The sequence below is a fragment of the Tursiops truncatus genome, chromosome 2 (assembly GCF_011762595.2).
Source record: "Tursiops truncatus isolate mTurTru1 chromosome 2, mTurTru1.mat.Y, whole genome shotgun sequence".
Lineage (NCBI taxonomy): Eukaryota > Metazoa > Chordata > Mammalia > Artiodactyla > Delphinidae > Tursiops > Tursiops truncatus.
In genome coordinates, this window is record NC_047035.1 from 13,606,693 (window position 1) to 13,630,648 (window position 23,956).

At 44.7% G+C, this 23,956-nt stretch overlaps 1 protein-coding gene across 11 annotated transcripts in view; it reads left to right on the top strand.

Moving 5' to 3' along the window:
- Positions 1 to 23,956, top strand: part of TTC7B (tetratricopeptide repeat domain 7B) — a 237,783-nt gene that overhangs the window by 148,587 nt on the left and 65,240 nt on the right. For all 11 annotated transcript variants that reach the window (XM_073800124.1, XM_033850722.2, XM_033850723.2 and 8 more), the window contains 3 exons: positions 353 to 425; positions 2,942 to 3,102; positions 23,277 to 23,393. In XM_073800124.1, coding sequence (XP_073656225.1) covers positions 353 to 425; positions 2,942 to 3,102; positions 23,277 to 23,393 — 351 coding nt within the window. The remainder of the gene's footprint in view (positions 1 to 352; positions 426 to 2,941; positions 3,103 to 23,276; positions 23,394 to 23,956) is intronic.

The following is a 23,956-nucleotide window of genomic DNA, read 5'->3' on the forward strand; positions in this document are numbered from 1 at the left end:
TTCGTGGACAGAGGAGAAGAGTTTAAATGAAACATTAAATAGTTAAATTAAATATGGGGCCTTGGGAAAATAATGAACAAGAACCTACTGTATAGCACAGGGAACTCTACTCGATACTCCGTGATGACCTATATGAGAAAAGAATGTAAAAAAGAGTAGACATATGTATAACTGATTCACTTTTCTGTACAGCAGAAACTAACACATTGTAAATCAACTATACTCCGATAAAAATTAATTTAAAAAAATATGGGGCCTTGGTATAAATAAAAATACAAATGGGAGTACTTGTTTGACATGGAAAGTACAAATGGCCTCTCTCATGTACTAATAGCTGCAAATGCTTTTTCAGGGCCCACAGCCTGTCACCTACGGATCACCAAGCAGCTTTCTACCTGGCTCTGCAGCTTGCCATCTCCAGACAGGTCAGTTCTCCAATGTTCCCACACTTGGTGCCTGTTCCGTCTTGATACAGTTTGAGGGAGTAGCTGACCTGCTTTCCTTCACCTGAGGCTGACCTGGAGCCAGGGACTCTCCTCAGAGGCCGCTGCCTCCTCACAGTGAAGACCCTGGTGTTTCGGTCAATTGGAGCACCAGCTGTGAAGACACAAGGCAGGCAGGCTCTGCTTTTGGAGATTAAATCTGCAAATCTGGAGGGCCCCACCTGGGGTCACATGGCAACAGGGGATGCAGCACATGATGTAGACCCTGACGGAGGAGTCCTCAGACAGCCTTTGTCCCTTGCTAACAGAGCCCAGTGGTGAGCTGCATGGTGGGGATTTAGTCACTGGTGAGGCCTGGTCGTCATAAGGGTATCAGTGATTGACAGGAAGATGCCAGCGAGTGTAGACAAAAGAGACCAGTTCCTTTCAAATATGTAGAAGATATGAACAATTACACACAGTGTCTCCTCGAAATAGGAGACTCGACAGTATTCTCCTTGCTGGAGGTGCAAGCTTTGTTGGCCTTCATCTTCCCAGCGGTAGCTTCCAGAAGCTGCCTTTGCATTCTCATACCCTCCCGTTCCCTCCCAGCTGTTCAGGAGACTCCGGCCCCATGTCTGCCTGTCCACCACGTGCAAGACACTGGTGGTAACCCCAGCACAATCCTAAGTGCTGACTGGAGGGTGAATCGAAGGTCAGTTCCCCAGACATGCCATTCCCCTGGCAGGCCTGGGCTGTCCACATGTATCTGACTTCCCGGAGGCCAGGGAATGCTGCCAAGAAGTGGCTCCCCTTGGCGACCTGGGGACCAAGGAAACCAAGAGAGCTCACCTGGCACGGTGTGGCTCACAGCTGGCCTGACCACAAGCTGCTGCAGAGACAGCTATGGGCGGGTGACCAACCGTCCAGTCTCTCTCCTCCTCCAGGAGCTCCGCTCGCCTCCTCCTTGAAGCCCCCTTCCCATAGCAGCCCGTTCCTCTGCTTCCTCTTGCCCAGCTCTCTTGTTCAGTATCTTTCTCACTAGACCTTAGGTTCCCTGAGGGCAGGAACCCACATCTGTCATCATTGCTTTGCACTGGCAGCGGGGACACTGCCTGGCACGTGGTAGGCCCTCACTAATACTCATTGAATGAAGGAACCAGCTTCGAATTCCTTCAAGTCCGCCCAGCCCTTAAGGACCTCACTTTGCACCCTGTATCACTTTTTTCCTGATTACACTAGTCATCCCTAAAAACGGATATCATGAGTGTACCTGCCTTTTGACCCTCCCAGAATACCAGTGCTGTTTACACAGCAGCCTGTGCCCCTGGGGAGGGGCGCAGTAGATGGAGCCTTCTGGGTTCACTTCGTGAAGTGATGTGTAGGGCCGGATGATCTCTTCCTGCTGTGATAGCTGGGATTCTACGGCTCAAAACAGAAAGCCTCTGTAACCAGCATTTTTAACTTACATGCATCAAAAATGGTATTTCGGAGAGGAAAACGAATAGATTTGGTAAAGACAGAAGTCACGGTTTCCTACTAAGGAGCGAGGTTACTGAGGGTTTGGGAAGAAGCAGGAGAGCTGAGAAGAGGTCCAGCCAGGGCCCGGAGTTGGAGGGGAGACAGAAAGGAGTCCCTGGGGTGACCGTGTAAGAATGCTTCAGTCTTGAGCCTGTTTTGAAATCCAGCTTCAGGTTCTAATCCTCCCTAGGTACTGTTAAACCTGCATAGAATCTCGGGTGTTCAGATACCCGTTATATATGCATTTTATCCACCCTTGTGCTTGGGTGATTTTGAAGAAAGTCTTGAAGAGCTGTTGGATTTTGAAGGTTAAGGTTGTATCTGATCCTACTTAAATTTGGACACACCTGCTGTGTATGTGGCATTGCAGTTTGTTTCTTGGGTGGAGTTCCTTTGGATTGTAGTTTGGAAAGGTGTGGGGTTGGTTAATTTGTTTGCATAGTTCCTTGATGTCTAACGGAGATGCAGGACAAAGGGACTTGAAAAGAATCACAGGTGTCTGATCCTTTGGAAAGCTCTGTTTAATGTTCTGAAACTTATCAAGCAGTTTAATTTCAGTACTACTTAAAAAATCAGAACAGTTCAGCTAAGTCAGTTTCATTCCAATAAAAACTGCTGGGAATTTGTTATGTGTCTCCATTTAGAGTGAAATTATCTTGGGCATAATCGAAAGTAAATCAGTTTTGTGGAAAAAGAGACAGATTATTTAGGGAGAAGTAAACGATTTGGTATTGGCAGTTATACTGAGAAACAGAGTCTCTTGTATCACTTCATTAGTCATACTGTTGCTTGAAGGGGGCCTCTGTTTTCGTGTTTGTGGTTAATATCCTGGGGCTGCCGTGAAGATGGCTTAAAATCTGAGTGTGGCACATGGTGAAACAACTCCTGATATATACAGAGAATCAGATACTGAAATGGTGGCTCTGTGTGTGTGTGTGTGTGTGTGTGTGTGTGTGTGTGTGTGTTTAAAAATTCTTTCTGGTTTTGTTTTAAACCAGATACCAGAGGCTCTGGGGTATGTCCGCCAAGCTCTTCAACTTCAAGGCGATGATGCCAACTCCCTGCACCTCCTTGCCCTCCTGTTGTCAGCACAAAAGCATTACCATGATGCTCTGAATATCATTGACATGGCCCTGAGTGAATATCCAGAAAATTTTATGTAAGTGATACTGGACTTGCTTTTCCTTACACAGAAGGTATTGAATTTACTTCTCCCAATCTATCTAAGTCCTTCATGCACTTCCTGGTGGTAAATAGTACAGAATCCCCTTTACTCTTGTTTTTTCATGATATTTAGAAACAAACATAGTCTTCAGGTCAACCTGAGTTGAAATACTTTATCCATTCTTTCCCATTGTGTACCTTTGAGACATACAAGATGATTTTAAATGCATTGTGGATGAACATTTTTATTTTAATAGCTATGCATTTTAAAATGTACATTAGAGAAAATACAGCTGCCTATCAAAGTGTGATTTCATAGAAATTATTGCTCAGAGGGAGACTAAGAATTTTTAAATGAGTTGTTTTAAAGTGAATTTAAAGGGAAATATTAATATACATGGATATGGCAAAAGCTATGTTGAACAAACTCCAATGACTGAAATTTGGGAAACATTGCTTTGTAGCTTGTTTGTCCCACGTTCCATAAAGGACTCCATTACTTCCAGGTGATCACTATATTTTAGGCAACTTTGATCTGGATACCTGACCTCTTTGTGTCTTAGGTTTATTCTCTAGGAAATGGAATTCCTTAAATCAATCAGCAGTGTTTGTTCGTAACCTAATTGTCATTGCACACTGCCATGTGCTGGAATTGTCTGCGTCTTCACCTCTTCCCTCTGAATCCCTGAATCCAGGCCTGTTGATTAGGCTTTGTTGAGAAGGACATTGTCTTTTGGGCTACTCATTTTATCCTCAGTGGAGTAGCTTAGTAACCAGTACACAGTGGCCAGAAACAGTAAACAGTCCCGCAGGCTGGCAGGTTCTCATTGTCTAAGTGGCAGGGTCAGCAGTGGGCGGGGGCGGCCTGGGGCAGGGGGAGAAGGGAAGGCAGGCTCTCTCCACTTCCAGAAATAATGCAAATTTTAAGTGGACCCGCCTTGGCTTTATTTCTCTGCCTCATCACCTCACTGTGGTTTTAATCAGTGCGTTTCAGCAAACTCCGCTCAGAAAATCGGTTCACACGTTTCCATTACAAACATTTCTTTGTCCTCAAGTGAAAAGGGCACTTCTCTTCTCCCCATCGAGAAAATTCTCATTATAATCCAGGAAACCTCTGACTAGAGATTTCTCTTGTAGGTTCAGCTATTTATGCAGAGTGAATTAAAGAGCTTTGCCACTTGCTCACGGAGTACATCTCAAAATGCACACGGAGTGCATTTCTGGATTTTATCCAAAGCTGGTTAGCCCGTGGAACCGTCAAGTGGTTAAAGCACTTTCAAAAATACTCGGCCCTTTAGCCCTCAGTAGAGTAGAGCCTGATGCAACTGAATTCAGTTTCTCTCATCAATACTCTTATAAAGTGGCTGCCCCTGCCTCCCAAGCCCAGCACCTTCATTGGATGTTTGTTAGATGTTAGACTCCAGCGTGTGGCCCTTGCGTAGACAGCCTGGGGTGTCATCTGAGAGGAGAGGAGGCTTATTAAACTAACAGCCACACTGCACGGTAAGCAGTAAACAGTGGTGGCTAATATGGTAATGCCTCCAAGTGACAGCAGCTGACAGCCTTTTCAAGTAGTAGAAGTAAGGAACAGCAGTAGAGGTATTTGAGGAATGCGAGCCTGTTATTTTAATGTTAAGCTGTAAGCTCAAAAAAGCAAAGCATATGGCAGCAGGGCTGAGAGCCTCTGATGACTTGCTTGCTTTTTAAATATTTGTATTTCTTCCTTTGTGATGGGAAACTTCTTCCTCCCAAGAATACTTTATTAAAAGTTGGGGCCAGATATAGTCAGTGGATCCCATGGTTTCTTCCCAACCTGGCTGAAACATTTCAACACCAACCTAAATGAGATTACGTGGGCACCTGTCCCAACTGCCATGTAGCATTATCCGTATGTTTGTGACAAGCTTGTCTCCAGAGAGCTGCAGACTTTCGGAAGCCTGGGATGTCCTCGTGTCTCTCGTGTCCCAGCAGCCACAATACCACAGACTGAGTATGTAGTGGATGTTCCCTCGGCCCCTTCCCTCTGCTAGGGTCAGGCCTGTCCGACTGTTGAACCAAGAAATGATTTCACTAGCCTCTTAGCCTGATGCAGAGAATTACAGAGCTTTTTGGTCTCCATTAAACGTATTCAAGATACTTAGCCACCATCTTTTATCACTTCATGGTGACAGTAAGGACGGGTAACCCTGGAGAAACCAGGGGCTCCCCCAGGGGCAGTGAGCTGTCCTGGTCAGTGCATTGAAGGCATTCATACGTGGTGATCACTCAGTAATTGCGAGGCATTCATATTAATAGTATTACTACTGATACAGTGTCTTCAAATGTAATATTTTAGAATCCTTTAAAATGATTAAATATTGAGTAGAAGCAAAAGACTATTTATTAAATCTATTCAAAATAATAATACAACTAACCTATGTATACCCACTTCTTAACTTAAGAAAAAGAACATTAATGTTGCCTGTGAATTTCCTGTGCACTCCTGCTGTCCTCTTCCCTGACCTCTCCCTGCACGGGTTAACCACCATCCTGAATTCTAAAAAAATTTTTAATGATCTCCTTACACCACTCGCTTTCATTGCTTAACATTGTGTTTCTGAGGGTCATCCTTCTTGCATACAACAGCAATTTATTCATTTATACTGACAAATAGTACTTTATTGTATAAATATACCAAGATTTCTTTTTCTAGTTTACCGTAAGCGGATATGTGGGTTGTTTTCAGTTTTCAGCTGTTACACGAACGATGCTGCTGTAAATATCCTTGCACAGTCCTCCTGGTGCCCATGTGCAAGTATTTCGTCAGGTAGACACCTAGGAGCGGAACTGTTGAGTCATAGGATGCGTGTATCTTCAGTTTTACCAAATAATTCCAAACTGTTCTCCATAGCGGTTGTGTCCGTTTACATCTCCAGCAGCAGTGCCCACGGGCCCACGCAACTCCAGACACCAACACTTGGTGCCCTCAGACTTGTTGGCTGCTGGTTAATGGTATTACACTGTGAGTTTAAGTTGCATGTCCTCATTATTAATGAGGTTGAACACCTTTTTCATGTGTTTATTGGTCATTTAGCTTTTCTCTTTTATGAGGCACATATAGAAGTCTTTCTTCTTTTCTAATCTGGTTGTCCATTTCATACTAATTTGTAAGATTTCTTTATGTTATGATTAAAAATGCTTTTGTTGGTTATATGCATTGTAAAAAGCTTCTCCCAATCTGTGTCTTGTCTTTCCTTTCTCTTAATGATATCTTTTGATGAACAGAAGTTCTTAATTTTAAAGTATAGTTGAATGTATCAATCATATCCATGGGTAGTACTTCTCTGTCTAGCTTAAGAGACCTTTCCTAAGTTATCTTCTCAAGCTCTCTCATGTTATCTTTCATCCTTGAGGCTAGGAGTCCATCTGGAATTGACTGTTTTATGTATGTGAGGTGTAAGGGATCCAGGGTAATTTTTTCCCATGTGGATACCCAATTGTCCAGCCACATGTATTGAAAAGATTCCTTTTGCAGTTTCTCCCCAGGGCCACTTTTGTCTTAAACCAAACGTCCATCTGTGTGAGGAGTTGTCTGTGAGCTTTCCACTTGGTTCCATGGGTTCAGGGTGCCCACCTCTGTGTGATTGCCTCTCTATCGTCATCCTTTTTTTTTGTTTGTTTTGGTTTTGGGTTTTTTTGCGGTACGCGGGCCTCTCACTGTTGTGGCCTCTCCCATTGCGGAGCGCAGGCTCCGGACACGCAGGCTCTGTGGCCATGGCTCACGGGCCCAGCCGCTCCGCGGCATGTGGGATCTTCCCGGACCGGGGCACGAACCCGCATCCCCTGCATCGGCAGGCGGACTCTCAACCACTGCGCCACCAGGGAAGCCCCTCTATCGTCATTCTTACAACTTTATTATACATGAGGTCAGTCCACCCCTGTAACTTGCTCCTCAGGGATATCCTGGCTGCCCTCAGGCCTTTGAGCCTCCATATAAATTTTCAAATTGGTTTTTTCACGTTCCACCGAAAAAAATCTGTTGAGATTTTGATTGGAATTACATTTAATCTAATAGCTTAGTTTGGGGAAAATTAGATATCTCTAATTATTTAGGCCTTTAGAAAATACTTTTTAAATGAAGCTTTATAATTTTCTTTATAAAGATTTTGTTGATGTTTACTAGGTTTATTCCTAGTTACCTGAAAAAAATTCCATGCTTTTCTATTTAAACCTCTATTAAGAGTTTAGGGAAATTTCCTTCTTCCAAGAAGGCTTGCTAAGAGTTTTTTTTTTTCATCATGAATTGATATTGAATTTTATCAAATGTTTTTTCAGTATTTATTGAGATGATTATATGATTTTACTCCTTTAATCTGTGAATGTTATATTAATTGATATTTTTAAATGTTAAATTAACCTTGCATTCTTGGAATAAGCCCAACATCATCATGATCTATTCGTTTTTTAATGGATTCAGTTTACTAGTTTTTTTAAAGAACATTTACATTTATGTTCATGTGTGAACTAGCTTGTAATTTTCCTTTCTCATTATATCCTTGTCAGGTTTTGGCATCAAGGTTAGGCCGGCCTCATAAAATGAGTTGGACTAGCTCTTTTTTGTGTGTTTTGGAATCTTTGTGTAAGATGTGAATTATCTGTTCCTAGAATAATAAGTTTGGGTAGAATTTGCCTGTAAAACCATCTGGGACTGGTCTTTTTTTCCATGGAAGGACTTCTGATGCTTTTTAAAAATGATTATAGTATATTCAGGTTTTTCTACTTCTTATTTTATTAAGCTATGTTTGATATACTATATATATTTTAAGAATTTGCCCATTTAATCTAAGTTCTAAATTTTATTGCCATAGAGTAGTTTATAATGTTTTTAAATTATTTATTGTCATACAGCATCTGTGGTTAGGTCTTTTTCTTTCCTCATTGCTGTTTAATGTGCCTTTTTTTTTTTTCTTGAACAGTCTTGCCAGAAAACTGTCTGAAACATTGATCTTTTCAAAGAACCTTTAGTTTTTTTTATCATCTCAACCTTATATTTGCTTTCTCTTTTATGAATTTCTGTCCTTATTTCTATTATTTCTTTTCTCCTATTTTCTTAGAGTTTGTTCTGTTTTGTTTTAGTTGGTTTTCCTTCTTAATTTTTTAAGTTGGATGTTTAGTTCTTTAGTATTGTGCCTTTCTTATTTTCTGACATAAGCATTTAAGATAAAATATTCCGCTATGTACTCCTTTAACTATAAACCACAAGTTTCAATATGTGAAATATTTGTTATTGTTTCATTCTAAATATTTTTAAATTTCCATTATTATTTTTTGATGAATTAATTATTTTAGAACTGTATTTTATAATTTAAAAATATATGGGTTTTTTTTAACTTATCTTTTGTCAATGGGTTTTTAACTTCATTGAACTGTGTTCGGAGACTATAATCAATATAAGTTTGAAATTTGTTGAGACTTGTTTTATGGCCCAGCATGTGGTCACTACTTATAAATATTTCATGTGTGCTTAAAAAGAATGTTTCCTGCATTTGGGGGTAATTTTTTGTATATTTTATTACGTTGAGCTATCAACTGTGCTTTTCAGATCTTTTTTTTCTTATTGATTTTTTTTTTTCTACTTAATCTATCAGTTTTTGAGCAGAGGTATATTGAAACTACCTCTGATTGGTAGATTGTCCTGTTTTACCACATAGTTGAAGCAATTTTTTTTTCTTCTTTTTTTTTTGTGGTACGCAGGCCTCTCTTAAAATGCACTTTTTAAAAGCTGTGCTATTAGGTGCATTTAAATTTAGAATTGCTATGTCTTCCTAGTAAATTCAACCTTTTATCAATATGTAAGTAGTTGCATAATTCATTTTGCCTGAAAGTCTATTTTGTATGATGGACACATACCTGCACACACAAATGTATATGTGTACATATACATGTATACACACATACTGTGTGTGTGTGTGTGTGTGTGCTTAGAATATCTTTTTCCATTCTTTGAACTTCTTATATTCTTATATTTTACATGCACTCTTGTATTCATTAAATATAGCTGTTTTGTTTTTTTGTTCCAGATAGGCTGACAGTCTATCTGGAACATTTAGTTCATTTCCATTTATTATAAATAGTGACATATTTGTATTAGTGTCTCCCACTTCATTTGTGTTTTCTATTTGTCCTGCTCTTTTTTCATATCTTATCCTCTCCTTTCCTACCTTCTTTTAAATAATTATGTTTTTATTACATATTTTTCCTTTACTAATTTGTAAGAGAAACGTTCTATTTTGGTTGTTTTAGAAATTTTAGTGAGGGTCTGTTGTTGGCAAACTTTCTCAACCTGTGTCTAAAATTGTATTTGGCCTTTCTCTCAAAAGAGATTTTCAAACTAGATCTATGATTCCAAGCTCACATTTCCTCACAGCACAGTGATCTTGCTCCTTTTGTCGTTGTTGAGAAGTCAACCGTTGGTTTAATTTTAGTTCATTTTAATGTCATCTGCCTTTTCTCTCTGGCTGCTTTCATTGCCATTCTTGCTGATGCTTGGCATTTTCACTGTGATACAGCTAAGAGTAGGTTCTGCTGGGGACTTTTTAAAACTGTGGATTGGTCTTGTTTGTATTGTTTATCATTTCTAGAAAATTCTCAGCCATCATTTCTTCCAGTATGTCTTCTCCTATAGCTGGCATATCACTGGATCTTGCTTTTGTTGTTTAGTCTGATAAGTTCTGCCTTTTGTGTCAAGTGTTTGGTCCATTCACATTTAATATAATTAATGATGGTTGAATGTACGTCTGCCATTTCTGTATATATCTTGTCTCTTTTGTTCCTCTAATACTGCCTTTTTCTTCTGTTGAAAACTTGTTTTTTTAAACCCTTTAACTATTAAATGCCTAAACAAAAGGATGAAAAATTAGTATTTGCTGATTATGTATTAAATGTCTCTAACACACTGTAAGTTTTTTCCAAAATAAAATTTAACAAAGTACACATTTTTATATTGAACAGTGTTCACAGATTCTGATAGATTCGCTTTCTCTTGTACTTGGTATAAGAGCCTCAATCGTTCTTCTTTTAAAATAGAGCTTTGCAAAAATTTCCTAATTGATTACTGTATTTTACTTAGTAATTTTCCTCACTGGCCCAAGAATGTAGAAGTAGATGCCAGGTGATGTTGGGAACAATTGTTTCTCCTAAAGACAGTGTGGTGGCCAGGGCTTGGTCAGGCCCTCACAGACTTCGTGTTTCTGCCACGGGATTATTCATTTTTAGATAAAATATCGCAATGAGAACTGACAGTTTGTTACTTTTGTCTCTGGAAAATATACCAGATAGTATCATGCCAATGGTGGCACATTTGAGAACTTTAGTATAACTGAGATATTTTATTCTAATTTCAGCAAGCCTTCCAATGGCTGCTAAGGGCAGCCACACCAGGGTGTAGTTTCTTGCCCTGAGACAAATTGTGGTTTTACAACTTTCCTAATTACAGATTTTTAGTTGATTTGAACTTTACTCTTTCCTACTTAAGTAAAACACATACAGACACTTATTCTCCGGCTCTCAGAGAGGTCATCAAATCAACAACACACTTAAGAAACCATCAAATGTTACTGCAAAGCACAAAAAGTAAATTTTGAAACCTCTCAAAGATAAAAATACAAGTGGGATCATTATGGTGTTTTCTGATCCACGACTTTGATATATCAGATATTGAAACAAATCCTCAAGCCACCAGATTGGAAAACAATCTCTTCTTCTGTATGTGGTCTTCTATTTTCGTACCCGTGGAAACAGATTTTTTCAGACAATCGTGCTGCTTTTTACGTCAACAGGAACTAACTGTATGGAAAGAAATGAACATATATAACGTTCATGCATTCATTCATCCATTTGTTCACTCATTTAGCAATAATAACCACTAGCATTTATGCACTGCTTTGTGACAGGCAACTCCTATCCGCACTTCACATATTTTAAACTAATTTAATCATCATGAGACCATCAAAGGTTGGTAGTATTATCATCCCCGTTTTACAGATAAGGAAACTAAGGCATAGGGAGGTTTAGTGATTTGTCTAGTTGTGTACCTAGTAAGTGGCAGAGTCATGCTTTGAACCCAGGCAGCCTGGCCTTGGCCTCTGTGCTCTGTGCCTTCGAAGCATTGCGTTCTTCCCACATTCCAGTTGCCATGTGAGGTGCTGGGCATGCCGCCATGGACGAGAGAGAGGTAATTTATGCCCTCTTCAGGCTAACAATCCAGATGAACAGGATTTTTATCCTACACCCTCCGTTAATCTCTTCAATAAACCAGAAAGATTGATGGGGATCATTCTTTTCTTGAGTGGAGTATATATACCTGGTTTAAAAAAAACATTACTTGGCAAGTAAGATTGTACCTTTTTCTCAGTCTGTCTCACTTAACACACATAGTCTCAGAGAAACTCAGTTTAAGTTGAAATATCATATTGAGTAATGTTTTGATGTAGTGATTACTGAGAGGCCAGGTGTTATGGACTATTTTTATGTCTGAGCTGAGCGATGGAGTAATGAACATGCCTATTAAATTTGCATTTGATAGAAAGTTGGAACTCAAGAAAAGAGGCTGTTCATCTAATTAAACTAGAGAAATGATTCACTGGAAACCTGAAGGATGTCTGGGAGGGATGAGTGCAAGGTAACCAACCCAGGGATGCCTGTTCCTCAGATACAGGCTGGGGAGGGGATCCTTGGGCAAAGGAGAGCGGGTGACAGCCTAAACGACACCACAGACCAAAGTGGAGTGGATTCAGTGGTGCAGCAGCTTATTTAAAATCAACTTTCCACAACAACAACAGCAAAAGGACTTGAATAAAAAGTGGACAAAGGGGCTTCCCTGGTGGCGCAGTGGTTGAGAGTCCGCCTGCTGAGACAGGGGACATGGGTTCGTGCCCCGGTCCGGGAAGATCCCACATGCCGCAGAGCAGCTGGGCCCGTGAGCCATGGCCGCTGAGCCTGCGCTTCCGGAGCCTGTGCTCCGCAATGCGAGAGGCCACAACAGTGAGAGGCCCGCGTACCGCAAAAAAAAAAAAAAAAAAGTGGACAAAGGACTTAGATAGACATTTCTACAAAGTAGATATTCAAATGGCCAGTAAGCACATGAAAATATTCTTAGCATCACCAATCATTAGGGAAATGCAAATCAAAACCACAATGAGATACCATTAGGATGACTATTATTTAAAAAAAAAAAACAAACCAAAAAAAAAACAGATACTAACAGGTGCTGGAGAGGATGTGGCGAAGCCGGAACCCTTGTGCTCTGCTGGTGGGAATGTATAATGGTGCAGCTGCTTTGGAAAATAGCGTGGCCATTCCTCAAAAAAATAAAAATAGATTACTATATGATCCAGCAATTCCACTTCTGGGTAAATACTCAATAGAATTGAAGGAAGGAATTCAAACAGAGGTTGTACACTCATGTTCATAATAGCAGTATTCATAATATCCAAAAGGTAGAAATCACCTAAGTGTCCATGGATGGATGAACGGATAAGCAAAATCTGGTCCATACATAAAACAGAATGTTATTCAGCTTTCAAAAAAGAAGGAAATTCGGAAAAAAAGAAAAAAAAGAAAGAAAGAAGGAAATTCTGACATGCTGCAACACAGATGAACCTTGAGGATGTTATGCTAGAGAAACAAGCCATCCACAAAAGGACAAATACTGTATGATTACTCTTAGATGAGGTTCCCAGAGTAGTCAAAATCATAGAGACAAAGTAGAGTGCTTAGTGGATACAGGGTTCCAGTTCTGCACGCCTGTCTCCCTGTCCTCCTGGGAAGAGAGCTTGTCTGAAGGCCTGGCTGCTGGGAGAAGCCAGGCCAGGGCAGTCACCCCAGAGCCAGCCATCCCCGATGGTGGCATGCAGAAGGTTTATTTATTTCAGTGCTCTCATTTACAATGTCTCAAGTTCTCCTAGATATCTCGTCCCACCATTCAAAGTGTGGAGTATCATCTTCAGAATTCATGCGGGGTGTTTCCTGGAGATCTCTGGATCCCCAGCCCCTAACCCAGAGCTTAGCTTGCTGCAAACATTACTACTCGTGTGTACACTGACGACCCTGCTGAGCAGCCTAGAGGCCTTAGTTCACAGCGAAGCATGTTTACCTGTGTTTCGTCTAGTGTCTGTTGCCGCTTTCACTCTGCTGAGTTCCGCTACATGATAAAATGATGATGTCTGCTGATTTCAGGGCTCATATACCGCTCCTGCTAGGTACCCAGCCACCTGTGAGAAAACCTCCAATAGTACAAGTCCAGCTGAATGCCAGTTCATTTGTAGTGGTCTTTGCATTTTCAGTTAATGACAAACAAAACCAAAACACCTGAGAGCTACAGGAGAGCAAGAAAAGAATCTTCAAACTTATCTCCTAAGCATTCCTGTGGGATCCTGAGCTGAGAACAGCTGGTGGGGAATGCATCACCCCCCTGCAGACGGTCAGACCTGCTCTGCTTTAAACATCCCTCCAGTTAAGGGTGAGAGAGCCCGCTTTCTGCCAAGTGTGTAGCAAACCTCATGGTGTGCTACGTGAGGACACAGAGAAGGTAAAGAGAGAACGTGGATAAGACAGGGCAGGATTCATGAGAGCAGGTTCTGTGCAAGGACCCATGGCTCCATTCGGCCTGTGATCCCAGCGGGATGCCTGATCCACCTCTGGTCCCACGGAGCTGGCCAGCTTCGTAGCACCCCGCTGCTCTCTTCCTTTCTGGCGCCCTTCTTGACTTTGGGTGGAGGCTGCCATTTCTAAATTACAGAGCTTCATGGCTCCCTTAGAGTCTGTGTCTCATCGGGCTGAGCCCTCTTCCTTCTAGGTCTAGGTGATTGTAGGATCCCCACTCTTTGGCATCTGCCTTTATCCCTGAAAAGGGCCCCCAGTGCATCTTTTCTTCTTGAGCTCCCATCCTCAGACGTGGGAATGTGGGGAGATCCAGGCCGTGGCAGCCGAGTCAGAAATAAATCCCGCAGAGACGGCTTTTGGGGAGCGGCCTGTCAGTAGATCTGCTCTTGGTTCGCCCCCTCACAATTTTAGAGACGACCAATGGCTTTGTGGTTCAGACAGAATAGATTATTTCTTTTTAGAGCCGGGATAGTTCAATGGAGAACTTTTTTTCAAATGTTTCCTGTTAACACGTTTGTATAGCAGAGGGCTCACCGGGCCCAAGGCACTTGCTCACCGAATCGCTCACCAGAGCTGGGGGCAGCTTCTCGGCCGCCTGCTGCCCTGCACGCCGTCGGCCCCTGGTTCCACCCGGTCCGACCGTGCTCAGGGAACCATCCCGACTGCTGCTTCGTGGATAGCACTTAATGAAAGGGCTCCCTTCATGAAACTGTCACGCTCAGGCATGGGAGGAGGTCTCCCAAGTCTGGGCAGCGTGAATCCACACATGTTCTCAGGTCAGCCTGTCTTGGTCGTTTCCGGCTTAGGTGCCGGTTCCAGGACGCTAATCGGAGTTGAGATTAATAGCTGAAGTGGGAGCGAAAAATGAGCCAAACTGGGGTTTCTTGGGGTGATTTATTTCAGCTAAATATGTCAGTTGTTTGTTTGTTCTAAAAATATCGTGAGGAGGATGGGGGAGTATTCCAGATTGTTGACACTTTGACTGAAATGAGAAGCAGAGTGTAACTGATACGGGATCGTGCAGGAGTCCCTGCGGGTCACGAGGAGGAGGCGGGATCAGGCTACCGAGAAGCGGCCGCAGGACCGTCCCCAGCGCCGTCACTCCAAGCAGCCTCCCAGGCCAGGATGAGGGGCTGCTAAGTCCTGCAGAGCGAGGTATCTGACCCTGATGCTTCCTTTTGCTGAACAAGCGTGGTGTCGATGTTCCAGGAACCAGCAGATCTGGGAGCCTGAGCTGGGGTCAGGCTCACGGCGACTGGGAGCCGTGCTGAATGTCCCCCCCCCCCAGACCTGCCAGCACCCTGTGCGGCATCTCCTTCCACGGCAAGCAGAGGCCCTGAAAGTGGTCAGATTTCAAGAACTTCCTCAGTGGTAAAAACTCCCAGACAGAAGTTTACCCATGAGCCGCCTGTGCCGGTCTCTCGACAGGGCTTCGTTCCCGGAGAAGATGCTCTCATAGCAGGAGCCGTGCCCTCCAAACCCTCCCTTGGTGGTCCTGTTAGCAAAGCCAGCAGGAGTCAGCGCGCACTTGGGGGTTTTGTAGAGGAAACCAGGCACTCAGATTTGATCCCTTTAAGACTTGTAGACGAAGGGTTTCTGTCTGGCAGCCTGTGAGCAGACATCTCTTAGAATTCCAGGAGGTCAACGCACATTTCAAAGATGTCTGGATTTAATTATCTTCAGGCTGGGCAGGCATGACTCCAAACACTCCCTGAGATCCTGAGCTCACCTCCTGTTTACTTGCTTGGTTCTGGAAGATGTTTGAGTTTTCCAGCCCTGAAGAGGACCCCCAAAGGCAGTGGGTGATTATCCAGTGCTTTGCAGACTCGGGACGTGCCCTTTATGTGGGCGAAAATGCTAATGGTGCCCCTGGCTTAGTACGCTGCCCCTCACCGGAGATGCTCGGGAAGGACCTGGACAGGGTTGTAGCACATCCACCAGGCAGCCACCCAGAGACTCTCTCCAGATGGAAAGGAAGGTTCAAGACCACAGGTGGGGGTAGCCTTCATTTGTGAGCTTAATGTAGGTGGTTGATGAGAATTGCCACTGAATTTAAGAATAAAATACCCTCAAAATCCTTATTGGAATGAAATAAACACAGGTAGAATTGCCTAAGTGTAGGGACTATGGGAACTCTTTTCCTTGGATGTCTTTTTTAAAAAAACTCAGACCCTTTGAAGGCTAAGATGGAGAGTTATGAAGTAGAGTGGTGCTTTTTGAACTTAAGTTTGCACAAATCACCTAGGACTCTTGTTACATGAAGGTTCTGATCCACCGGGTCTCGAGTGGTGTGTACTTTCTGCATTTCTCACATGCTCCCAGGGGATGCAGAGGCTGTTGCCCCAGCCACGCTCTTGAGCAGTAAAACATTATAGGACCTCTCAAGGCCTTTTCCAGGGTTGGGTTAATTGGAAAAATCTATATTTTTTCTAATGAGTCGATGAACAGCACATCAGTACAGCAGTTAGGTGAGCCAGATGATCAAAGAAATTGTGTATTTCCCGTGTAATAGTTGGGTAGACAGAGCGTTCATTCAGGTGACATTTACTGAACAACCACCATTAGTGAGACCCCCCCAAGCAGTGTTTGATATCTAATCTAATATCATACCCCCCCATCCCTTCCAGCTGTCGTCAGAGGGTCCTCAGGGGGCTGGAGGCCTCAGCTCTGGGGCCTGCGCAGCTGCAACCCCACCATCATGGGCTCTCCTGGTGGTGACTGGGCCTGTGGAGCTGCGTCAGGCCAGGCAGCTCGCAGGCCAGTCGTGGCCTTGATCTCCAGTGACAGTGACTCAGCCCCGGGTCAGAGGCTGCTTTTTGCAGAGAACACCACCTCCTGGGATTGGGCTGCCTTGGAAACCCGGCCAGGAGAGCAAGGGCTCCAAGACCAGCAGGACATGAGAAATGCTGGTAACGAGGAACTGAGATGGATTTCCTGCACGAAAGCCACATTGAAACCTGAAAGCAGCCCCTCGTCCCCCCCTGAGGGGTGGGTTAGAGGTGTTTCGAACATCCTCTCCGTGACCGGCTGCCGCTCAGTCCTGTCTGACTTTGTTCCCAGCTGACTCATCTGGGTTCAGATTTCCACCGCCCCTGCTCATCACCACGTGCTTGGGGCGCATCTCTTTCAATTTCTCTCACCATCTGATCTGTGGCTGCCAAGCCATCTTCTCAATTTAAAATTTCATTTCATCATACCTACCTCCTCCCCACCCCTGCCTGATGCACTGTCACTTCTACCTGGTGACAGAGTGGTGACACTTCCCTTCAGGTGTTTGGCAGCCCGCCCCACTCCAGCTCTCAGGTCAGGCTCCCGGGAAGTGAGAGATGTGGGAGGTATCCAAGTCCCCCGTGGCCACTGCCCCACGTGGGCAAATACCACATGCGTTTCCTGCACAGCTGTTTTGCATCCCAGCCTACATTCAGCAGATAAACAAAGACAGGTCCCTGGCATGCTGAGCCCAAGAGCACACAAGCACAGATCAGCACAAAATACCAAACGTTCAAGGTTCCCGTGATGTTCTTTCTGAATCAGTTGCCTTGAATACAGCATTTACGGAGCTGCTAATTAGTGAGGGGTTTTGTTTATTAATATGCGTGTTTCCTCCTTGATGGACTTAATGAGCGCATTGTTTATACTGCCAAATAAGATTGGAGGGAATTATTACTTTAGAATTTCTCTAAACTTTCCTAATTTATTTTCATGGACAGTTCTTCATCAGACAGCTTAGTGAGGAGTATTAGATTTCAGAATTTAGTGATATCTACCCTTTTAGCTTCTTCTCGGGCCCCAGCCTTATAGCCCAGACTCCAGACACCATTCCTTGAGTGCACGGGACGCTCCTGCCATTGTCGAGATGGTCCATCTGCCTGCCTGGAAGGCCCTTCCCCAGGACCCCTCCCACCCTAACTGAAAGTCCTACTTCTCAGCTGTCTTGCATGACCCCCCCAGGCCGACCCTGTCTCCTTCCTTTTGTGCTGCCAGAGAACCTTGTCCATATGTCTGTTTGTGTTCATCACATATGTGTATGTAACACTAGACTGTGAGGTTTGGTGGGGAAAGATACCATGTCTTATTCCCCTTTGTGGCCTCAAGGGCGTAATAGGCATTTTTTTAATGATTGACAAAAGGACGAACAAATTCAAGTTCATTATCAGGCACACTGACATGTAGGTAGTCAGCTGTACAAATTATGGGGTGAGTGAACAGATTACAAAAAATATTTTATACAGATGAGGAAGGAGCTAGATGCCCTGGGGAGCAGGGGGTGAGTCATAGGAGATGTCAGACGGTGGGACTTGAACAGGTAGAGTTGGTTGGGGGGCTCTGGGGAGGGGACTTCTAGGCAGGCGGAGGGAGCACGGTGAGCGCAGGCAGGAAGATGGGAGGGCACGTGGAAAAAGCTCGAGGAATCCTGTTGAGTCTGTGTCTCATGGGGGTGGGGCCCGGGGTGAAGCTAAACCAGAGAGATGTGCTAGAGGGGAAGCCTAGTGCTTGGGGGCAGTTTCCAGGGAGTGAGGAGTCTTCCCGGGGATGAGGATTAGACATTAAACCTGGCCCTGGTACATCCTCCAGGGTGCCCAGTGAAAAGTCACCAGGCCACATGGCCCCAGAGCTTCACCAGGGGCCTGTATCTTCTTTCTAAGCTCTACACTAAGCCAGACAGTTATTTCAAGAGTTACCTTGGCATTCTCAAAAAATTCCAAAAATGGGGTAAAGTATTGTTTCTGTTAGTTTTAATGAAAAGTAAAGCCTTGATTAACTGCATCCTTCAAGTGTCTAGAATTTTATATGTGCCTGACTTCTGAGTGAAAGAGGCAAGTCACAAAAAGCACAGGCAAATGTGATCCGTTTTTTTTTAGTGCGATCATTTTTTAAAGAACCATGTCTGATGTATCCTAGGAACAACACCCCAGGAGCCCAAACTCCACTTTTCCTGCAGCCCTACCCAGATTTCAGGGCCTTAATCTGTCCCTAAGCCAGAAATCTTGCCTAATATTCGTGGCAAGTCTTTCCTGCTGACTGGACTGTAACTTCTCTGAGGTCAAGGGACTGTATTTTATGCCACTTTTATTCCACACAGTATCGAACACAGATCTTTGCACATTTTAGGGTTTTAAATATTTAACACTGGATTAGAAAATGCTACATATCTTCATTAGTGTGGCCAGAACATTTCAAGTCATTCTCCTCTGTTTCTCGTTTGGCTGTTTGGAGTCAGATGGGTTTGGGTTTACATTTCTGTTCTAACAGCGACTGGCAACGTGAACTGGGGCAGATTCCTTAGCTCTCAGCCTAACTTGGAGGGTTGTTGTAGAGATCACTGATTACGTATTTACAGCGTCTGACAGCTGCTGCTGTTATTGTTATTATTTCTCCCATCTTGAAAGCAGAAGCCTCCTGGCTTATAGCTTATTATTCCACAGTTGAGAGCTCTTGTATTTTCTGGAATTGCATTTCCATTTGGGAGTTTTAGCTCCTATTACTTAAGGCTGGCTTCAGTGGTTGGGAGTTGGGGAGGCTCTTTGACCTGAATCTCCAAAGATGAGTAGAGGCTTAAAAAGCAGAAGCGGACAGAAAAGGCATTCCAGGCAGAAGGAACAGCATGTGCAAAGACCCAGGGGCACGAAGGAGAGTGACATGCGGAGGAAGTTGATCGTGGCTAGAATAGGGGATGTACCCGGCGGGCAGAGGGCAGACAGAGGCTAAGCATGTGGGCAGGAGCCAGATCATAAAAGGCACTGCACGTGATGCTAGATTTGGACTACCAGGAACATTGTTAGATTGGTATTTTAGCGAGGTTCTATTCTTCATTAATATCCTGTAAGTATTCAATGAGTCTCTGGGCAAAATTCGTTTTAATTAGATTAATGGACTTTGAGCCAGGTACAGGGAAGAGGAATAGACCATTTTCCCAGCATGTGATGCCTTACTATACTTAAGAGGAACATCTCACTTAATTTGTGGTGGGTCCTGGGTGATGTGGCCGGCAAATGATCTCAGCCCAGCCATCCCTGTGCCCTCTCTATCAGGTTGACAGTTCCACAGATTGAAATGCTGGTTGGTCCCAGGTTTTTTGCCTCAGGGTTTCCTCAGTAGATGGACTCTACAGTATCTTTGGACGTCAAACGCAGCACATGAACGCTTATCTTCACATCTCTGCCAGTGTAACATGCACCCAGCCAGATGTTTTCGAACCATCTTGAAACGTGTGAGCAGGGCTCGGCAAACACGTTGACAAGTCCCTTGTCCTGTTTTCGGCATTGTTCTCTGCCTTATAAACCAGCCAAGGTCTGGGGAATGGCGAGAAGGAGCAGAGTCTCTGAGGCCTCCAATCTCCTGCTTCTCTTTTGCACGCAAGAACATGTCGGAGCTAAAGGCTCCTGGAACTGTCTGCCCATCGCGCTGGGCACATCCGACAGTGGCCGAGAGGCTTTGCTTTCTCTCCCCAGCCTGTGCTCTCAGCTCCTCTTCTCCGTCAGCCTCTCCTTCACACTGCCCCTCTTGCTTCACTTCCAAGTACCTTTTCCATCATTTGGGCTCAGCAATTCTACTATTGTTCTTCCTGTCTGGTTCTCTGAAATCCAGCCCACACCTTTCAACTCCATATCCTGAGTCAAGTGTTTGAAAGCTGTTATTTCATGTTAATTAGCAGTTCTTTTTCCAGCCAAGAAGCCTTGCACAGAACTGTTCCCCCAAGCTGTGGCTTAGAGACGAGCTCTGGTGTTTTGTACTTTGGTACGGTTAGAGGAATCGTGGGTAATTGCTCTTAGAGCCGCAGCGCTGCCTGCCAGGCCAGGACACCTTCCCCACGACTCCGTGGCCCTCCGTGGGCTGGCAAGCTCCGAACCTGACTCAGCCAGAGGACTCGGTGCGCCTCCAGAGAACACCATGGTCTCGGTGGGGTCTCCCCTGGCCAAAATTGCTTGGCACCCAGACCTCATCCACGAGGGTCTCTGGCCTCCAAGTAGGTCTCCACCAAACGCTGGCAGGTGACCATTCGGCAGCTCCTCCTTCCTTTGTAACACATGTTCCAGTTGACCCATGTTGACTGGACCCGTGTCATGTGGGAGATTCTGGTGGAGAAGTACTCCCACCACCTTCTGGACTCATGAAGACATCAGCAAGAGTTGGCTTCCGGCTCCTTAAAAACCCCTCAAGACAGCCTGAGTGGCTGCCATCCCTTGCAGGCAGTCTTGGAAAGGCCTCAGGGAATTTCCACTTCTTGAGGTGTTTTTGAGCAGAAGCCAAGCCCTGTTCTCACATCTGGCCTCACTCTTTACGCCCACCTGCTGGTAGATCAGGGCCTCCATCCGTCTCCTTACCTGGCCTGTTATTCCATCGTCCTAGGCTTCTGCAGACCCAGGCTTGAGAAGGCTGCAGCCCTGACCCCTCTGGGAGCCACCAGCGCCCCCTTGGGCATCCTGTGTTCCATTTGGAGGGAGTGGTTGGTGCTAACCCATCCTGAGCTTGGGTGGCGACTGTTAGGACCGCCCTCCTTCCACCTCTCCCGGGGCAGGGGGTGGACTTTCCTCCTCCGAAGCGCCTGCCCTCAGATGAGTAGTGAGGCAATTCTCCTATGTGTCTAACTTAAGTCACCGGGAACATACTTCTTTACCTTCTGTGGTTTATAGAGAAAATAGTCAGTGAGCAAGTGCTGATTTAAAGCCCACTGACCTCAGAGCACAGTTCTAAGCACTGTGGAAGTGAGGCCAGAGGTTCTTTTATAGAAGGGAGATAAAACCCCCTACTGAGAGGGGTCCTTACACAGATAACACTGATATTGTTTTGTAAAAGTGCCAAGTACGGGCACATAGAAGACCTTTAAAAAGCAGGAGTTCCTCCCTGTCTTTGTCTTCTTTTTATTAACAACAAACACCAGCTGATATGATACACACAGTGTAAAGATAAAGGTGTGAAAGTGGTACCCATGGAAGACTTATTTGATGAGGTGGAGTTTTAGCTGAATTTAGGAAGAATTAAGGAGTGATGTGGATTAGTAGAGATTAAGATTGAGAGCATGGGCTTCCCTGGTGGCGCAGTGGTTGAGAGTCCGCCTGCCGATGCGGGGGACGCGGGTTCATGCCCCGGTCCGGGAAGATCCCACATGCCGCGGAGCGGCTGGGCCCATGAGCCATGGCCGCTGAGCCTGCGCGTCCAGAGGCTGTGCTCCGCAACGGGAGAGGCCACGACAGTGAGAGGCCTGCGTACCGAAAAAAAAAAAAAAAAAAAAGATTGAGAGCATGGCATATATTCTTAGAGTTATGATAAAAACATAGTCTTTGGCCAGTGAATTACATTGGTAGGAGTAAAGGGCCCAGTGGGATCCGTGGCACTGAATGGGATGGTGACATAGGAGTGGGCCAGTGGGCAGAGTGTCTTAAAGCAGTGGTCCCCAGCCTTTTTGGCACCAGGGGCCAGTTTCACAGAAGACAATTTTTTCTTCGGACCGGTGGGGGGCCGTGGGAGGCAGGGCAGGTGGTTCAGGCTGTAATGCGAGCGATGGGGGGCGGCGGATGAAGCTTTGCTCACTCGCTGCTCACCTCCTGCTGTGCGGCCCAGTTCCTAACAGGCCGCAGACTAGTACCCCTGTCTTAAAGGACTCAATAAGGAATTTTGACTTATTATTGCAGTCAGTAAGGAATCATTGTAGTTTCTTGAGCTGGGAATGAAAATGAGTTTTGGAGATCTTTATTATATGACTTCTTAGAGCCGGGCAGGTGAGTGGACAGCAAGACCTTCAGGACGGTACCTGGGCTCACGCTGGGGCTTTCACAGGGACAGTAGTGATGAGCCCAGGGACCAAGGGAGCTGATGTCTAGAGGGACATAAGTAGACTTAGGGGTCGGGGCAGCTCTGAGGGGCCACGAAAGGGAGAAGGGGCTAAGCTTAGTGCCCTGAAGGTCTGGGCGGAACGCGAAGCCATCGGTGGTAAAAAAAAGAAAATTGGGAAGAGGTAGTGGGTGACTGTGGGTGACTTGGTGAAGTCCTAGCCCCTACAGAGCAGGGCTGGAAAAGATCAAAGAGGAGAGGGCCTTAGCCCGAGGCCCCCTTTTTATGTGCCCTCGGTTCAGGCTTTCATCTCCTTCCCATGATGAGGATCATTGTGGAAGGTTATTTGTAGATATTTATGCAGATAATTACATCGCCTGTGTAATTTTGTAAATAAATCAAGATTCGCTTTTGATGCATTTTTGAAGTTTTGCAAATAAATTGGCTTTGTTCTAAAAAGCACGGTCTTAATAAAATCCCTGTGTTCTGAATGAAATTAGCCACTCCAGATACGTTTAACCTGACCACACATGGTGGCATTGTGCCGGCATTGGCGTTGGGGGTGAGACTTATGCAAAGGCAGATACTGAGCCGGGAGTTCTGGAATCCTCAGCCCTCCTGCCACTGCTTCCCTCAGATCCAGCCTTTGGACGCCCCCTTCTAGAATGAGTACAGAGCTTCTGGCTACTTTGTTTTGTTCTGGTGGGGACTCTGGCTTGAGCTGTGTTCTTTTCTCCCTTTATCTCCCCACCACAGACTACTGTTTTCCAAAGTGAAGCTGGAGTCGCTGTGCCGGGGCCCGGATGAGGCGCTCCTCACCTGTAAGCACATGCTGCAGACTTGGAAATCCTGCTACAATCTTACCAATCCCAGGTAAGAGGCCAGCGGCGGCACCTGTTGTGCGTGGTTTTGGCATGGCCCCTGCCTCTCAGTCCATCCCCGATAGGCATTTAGCAGGACAAATTCCCCACCCCTGTGCACCCCTAGGCCCCCGGGAGCCACAGGTAAGAGCAGTGGAGCCTCACACATTACATTTTTAAGCAGATTTTCTCTTAGCGTCTGATGAAATCTCCAAATCGTGGGTTTCTTATGCTTTCGTTGCCACGGTGGCCCTCTAGGCTCACTTCCAATTGGTCTCCGTCTGATTTCCCTCAGCCAGCCATTTGTGTAATTCCCTTTGACAAGTCTTTATCTTTCTGGTGATTTATGGATAGACTAGTCAATTATATATTCCAGATGGGGTTCTCACAGTAATATTTTAAAAAGACCTGCATAGACAACAGGCCACATGCTACTAAGGAGAGTAGAAATTGCTTTTGACATGATAAAGTGTAATTTTCAAAAAGTTAAAATCATGACTCAAACAAATATAAAAGATTAGCACATATAAAACATAAAAGATTAGCACATATGGAAGATTTTACTTACCTCATTAA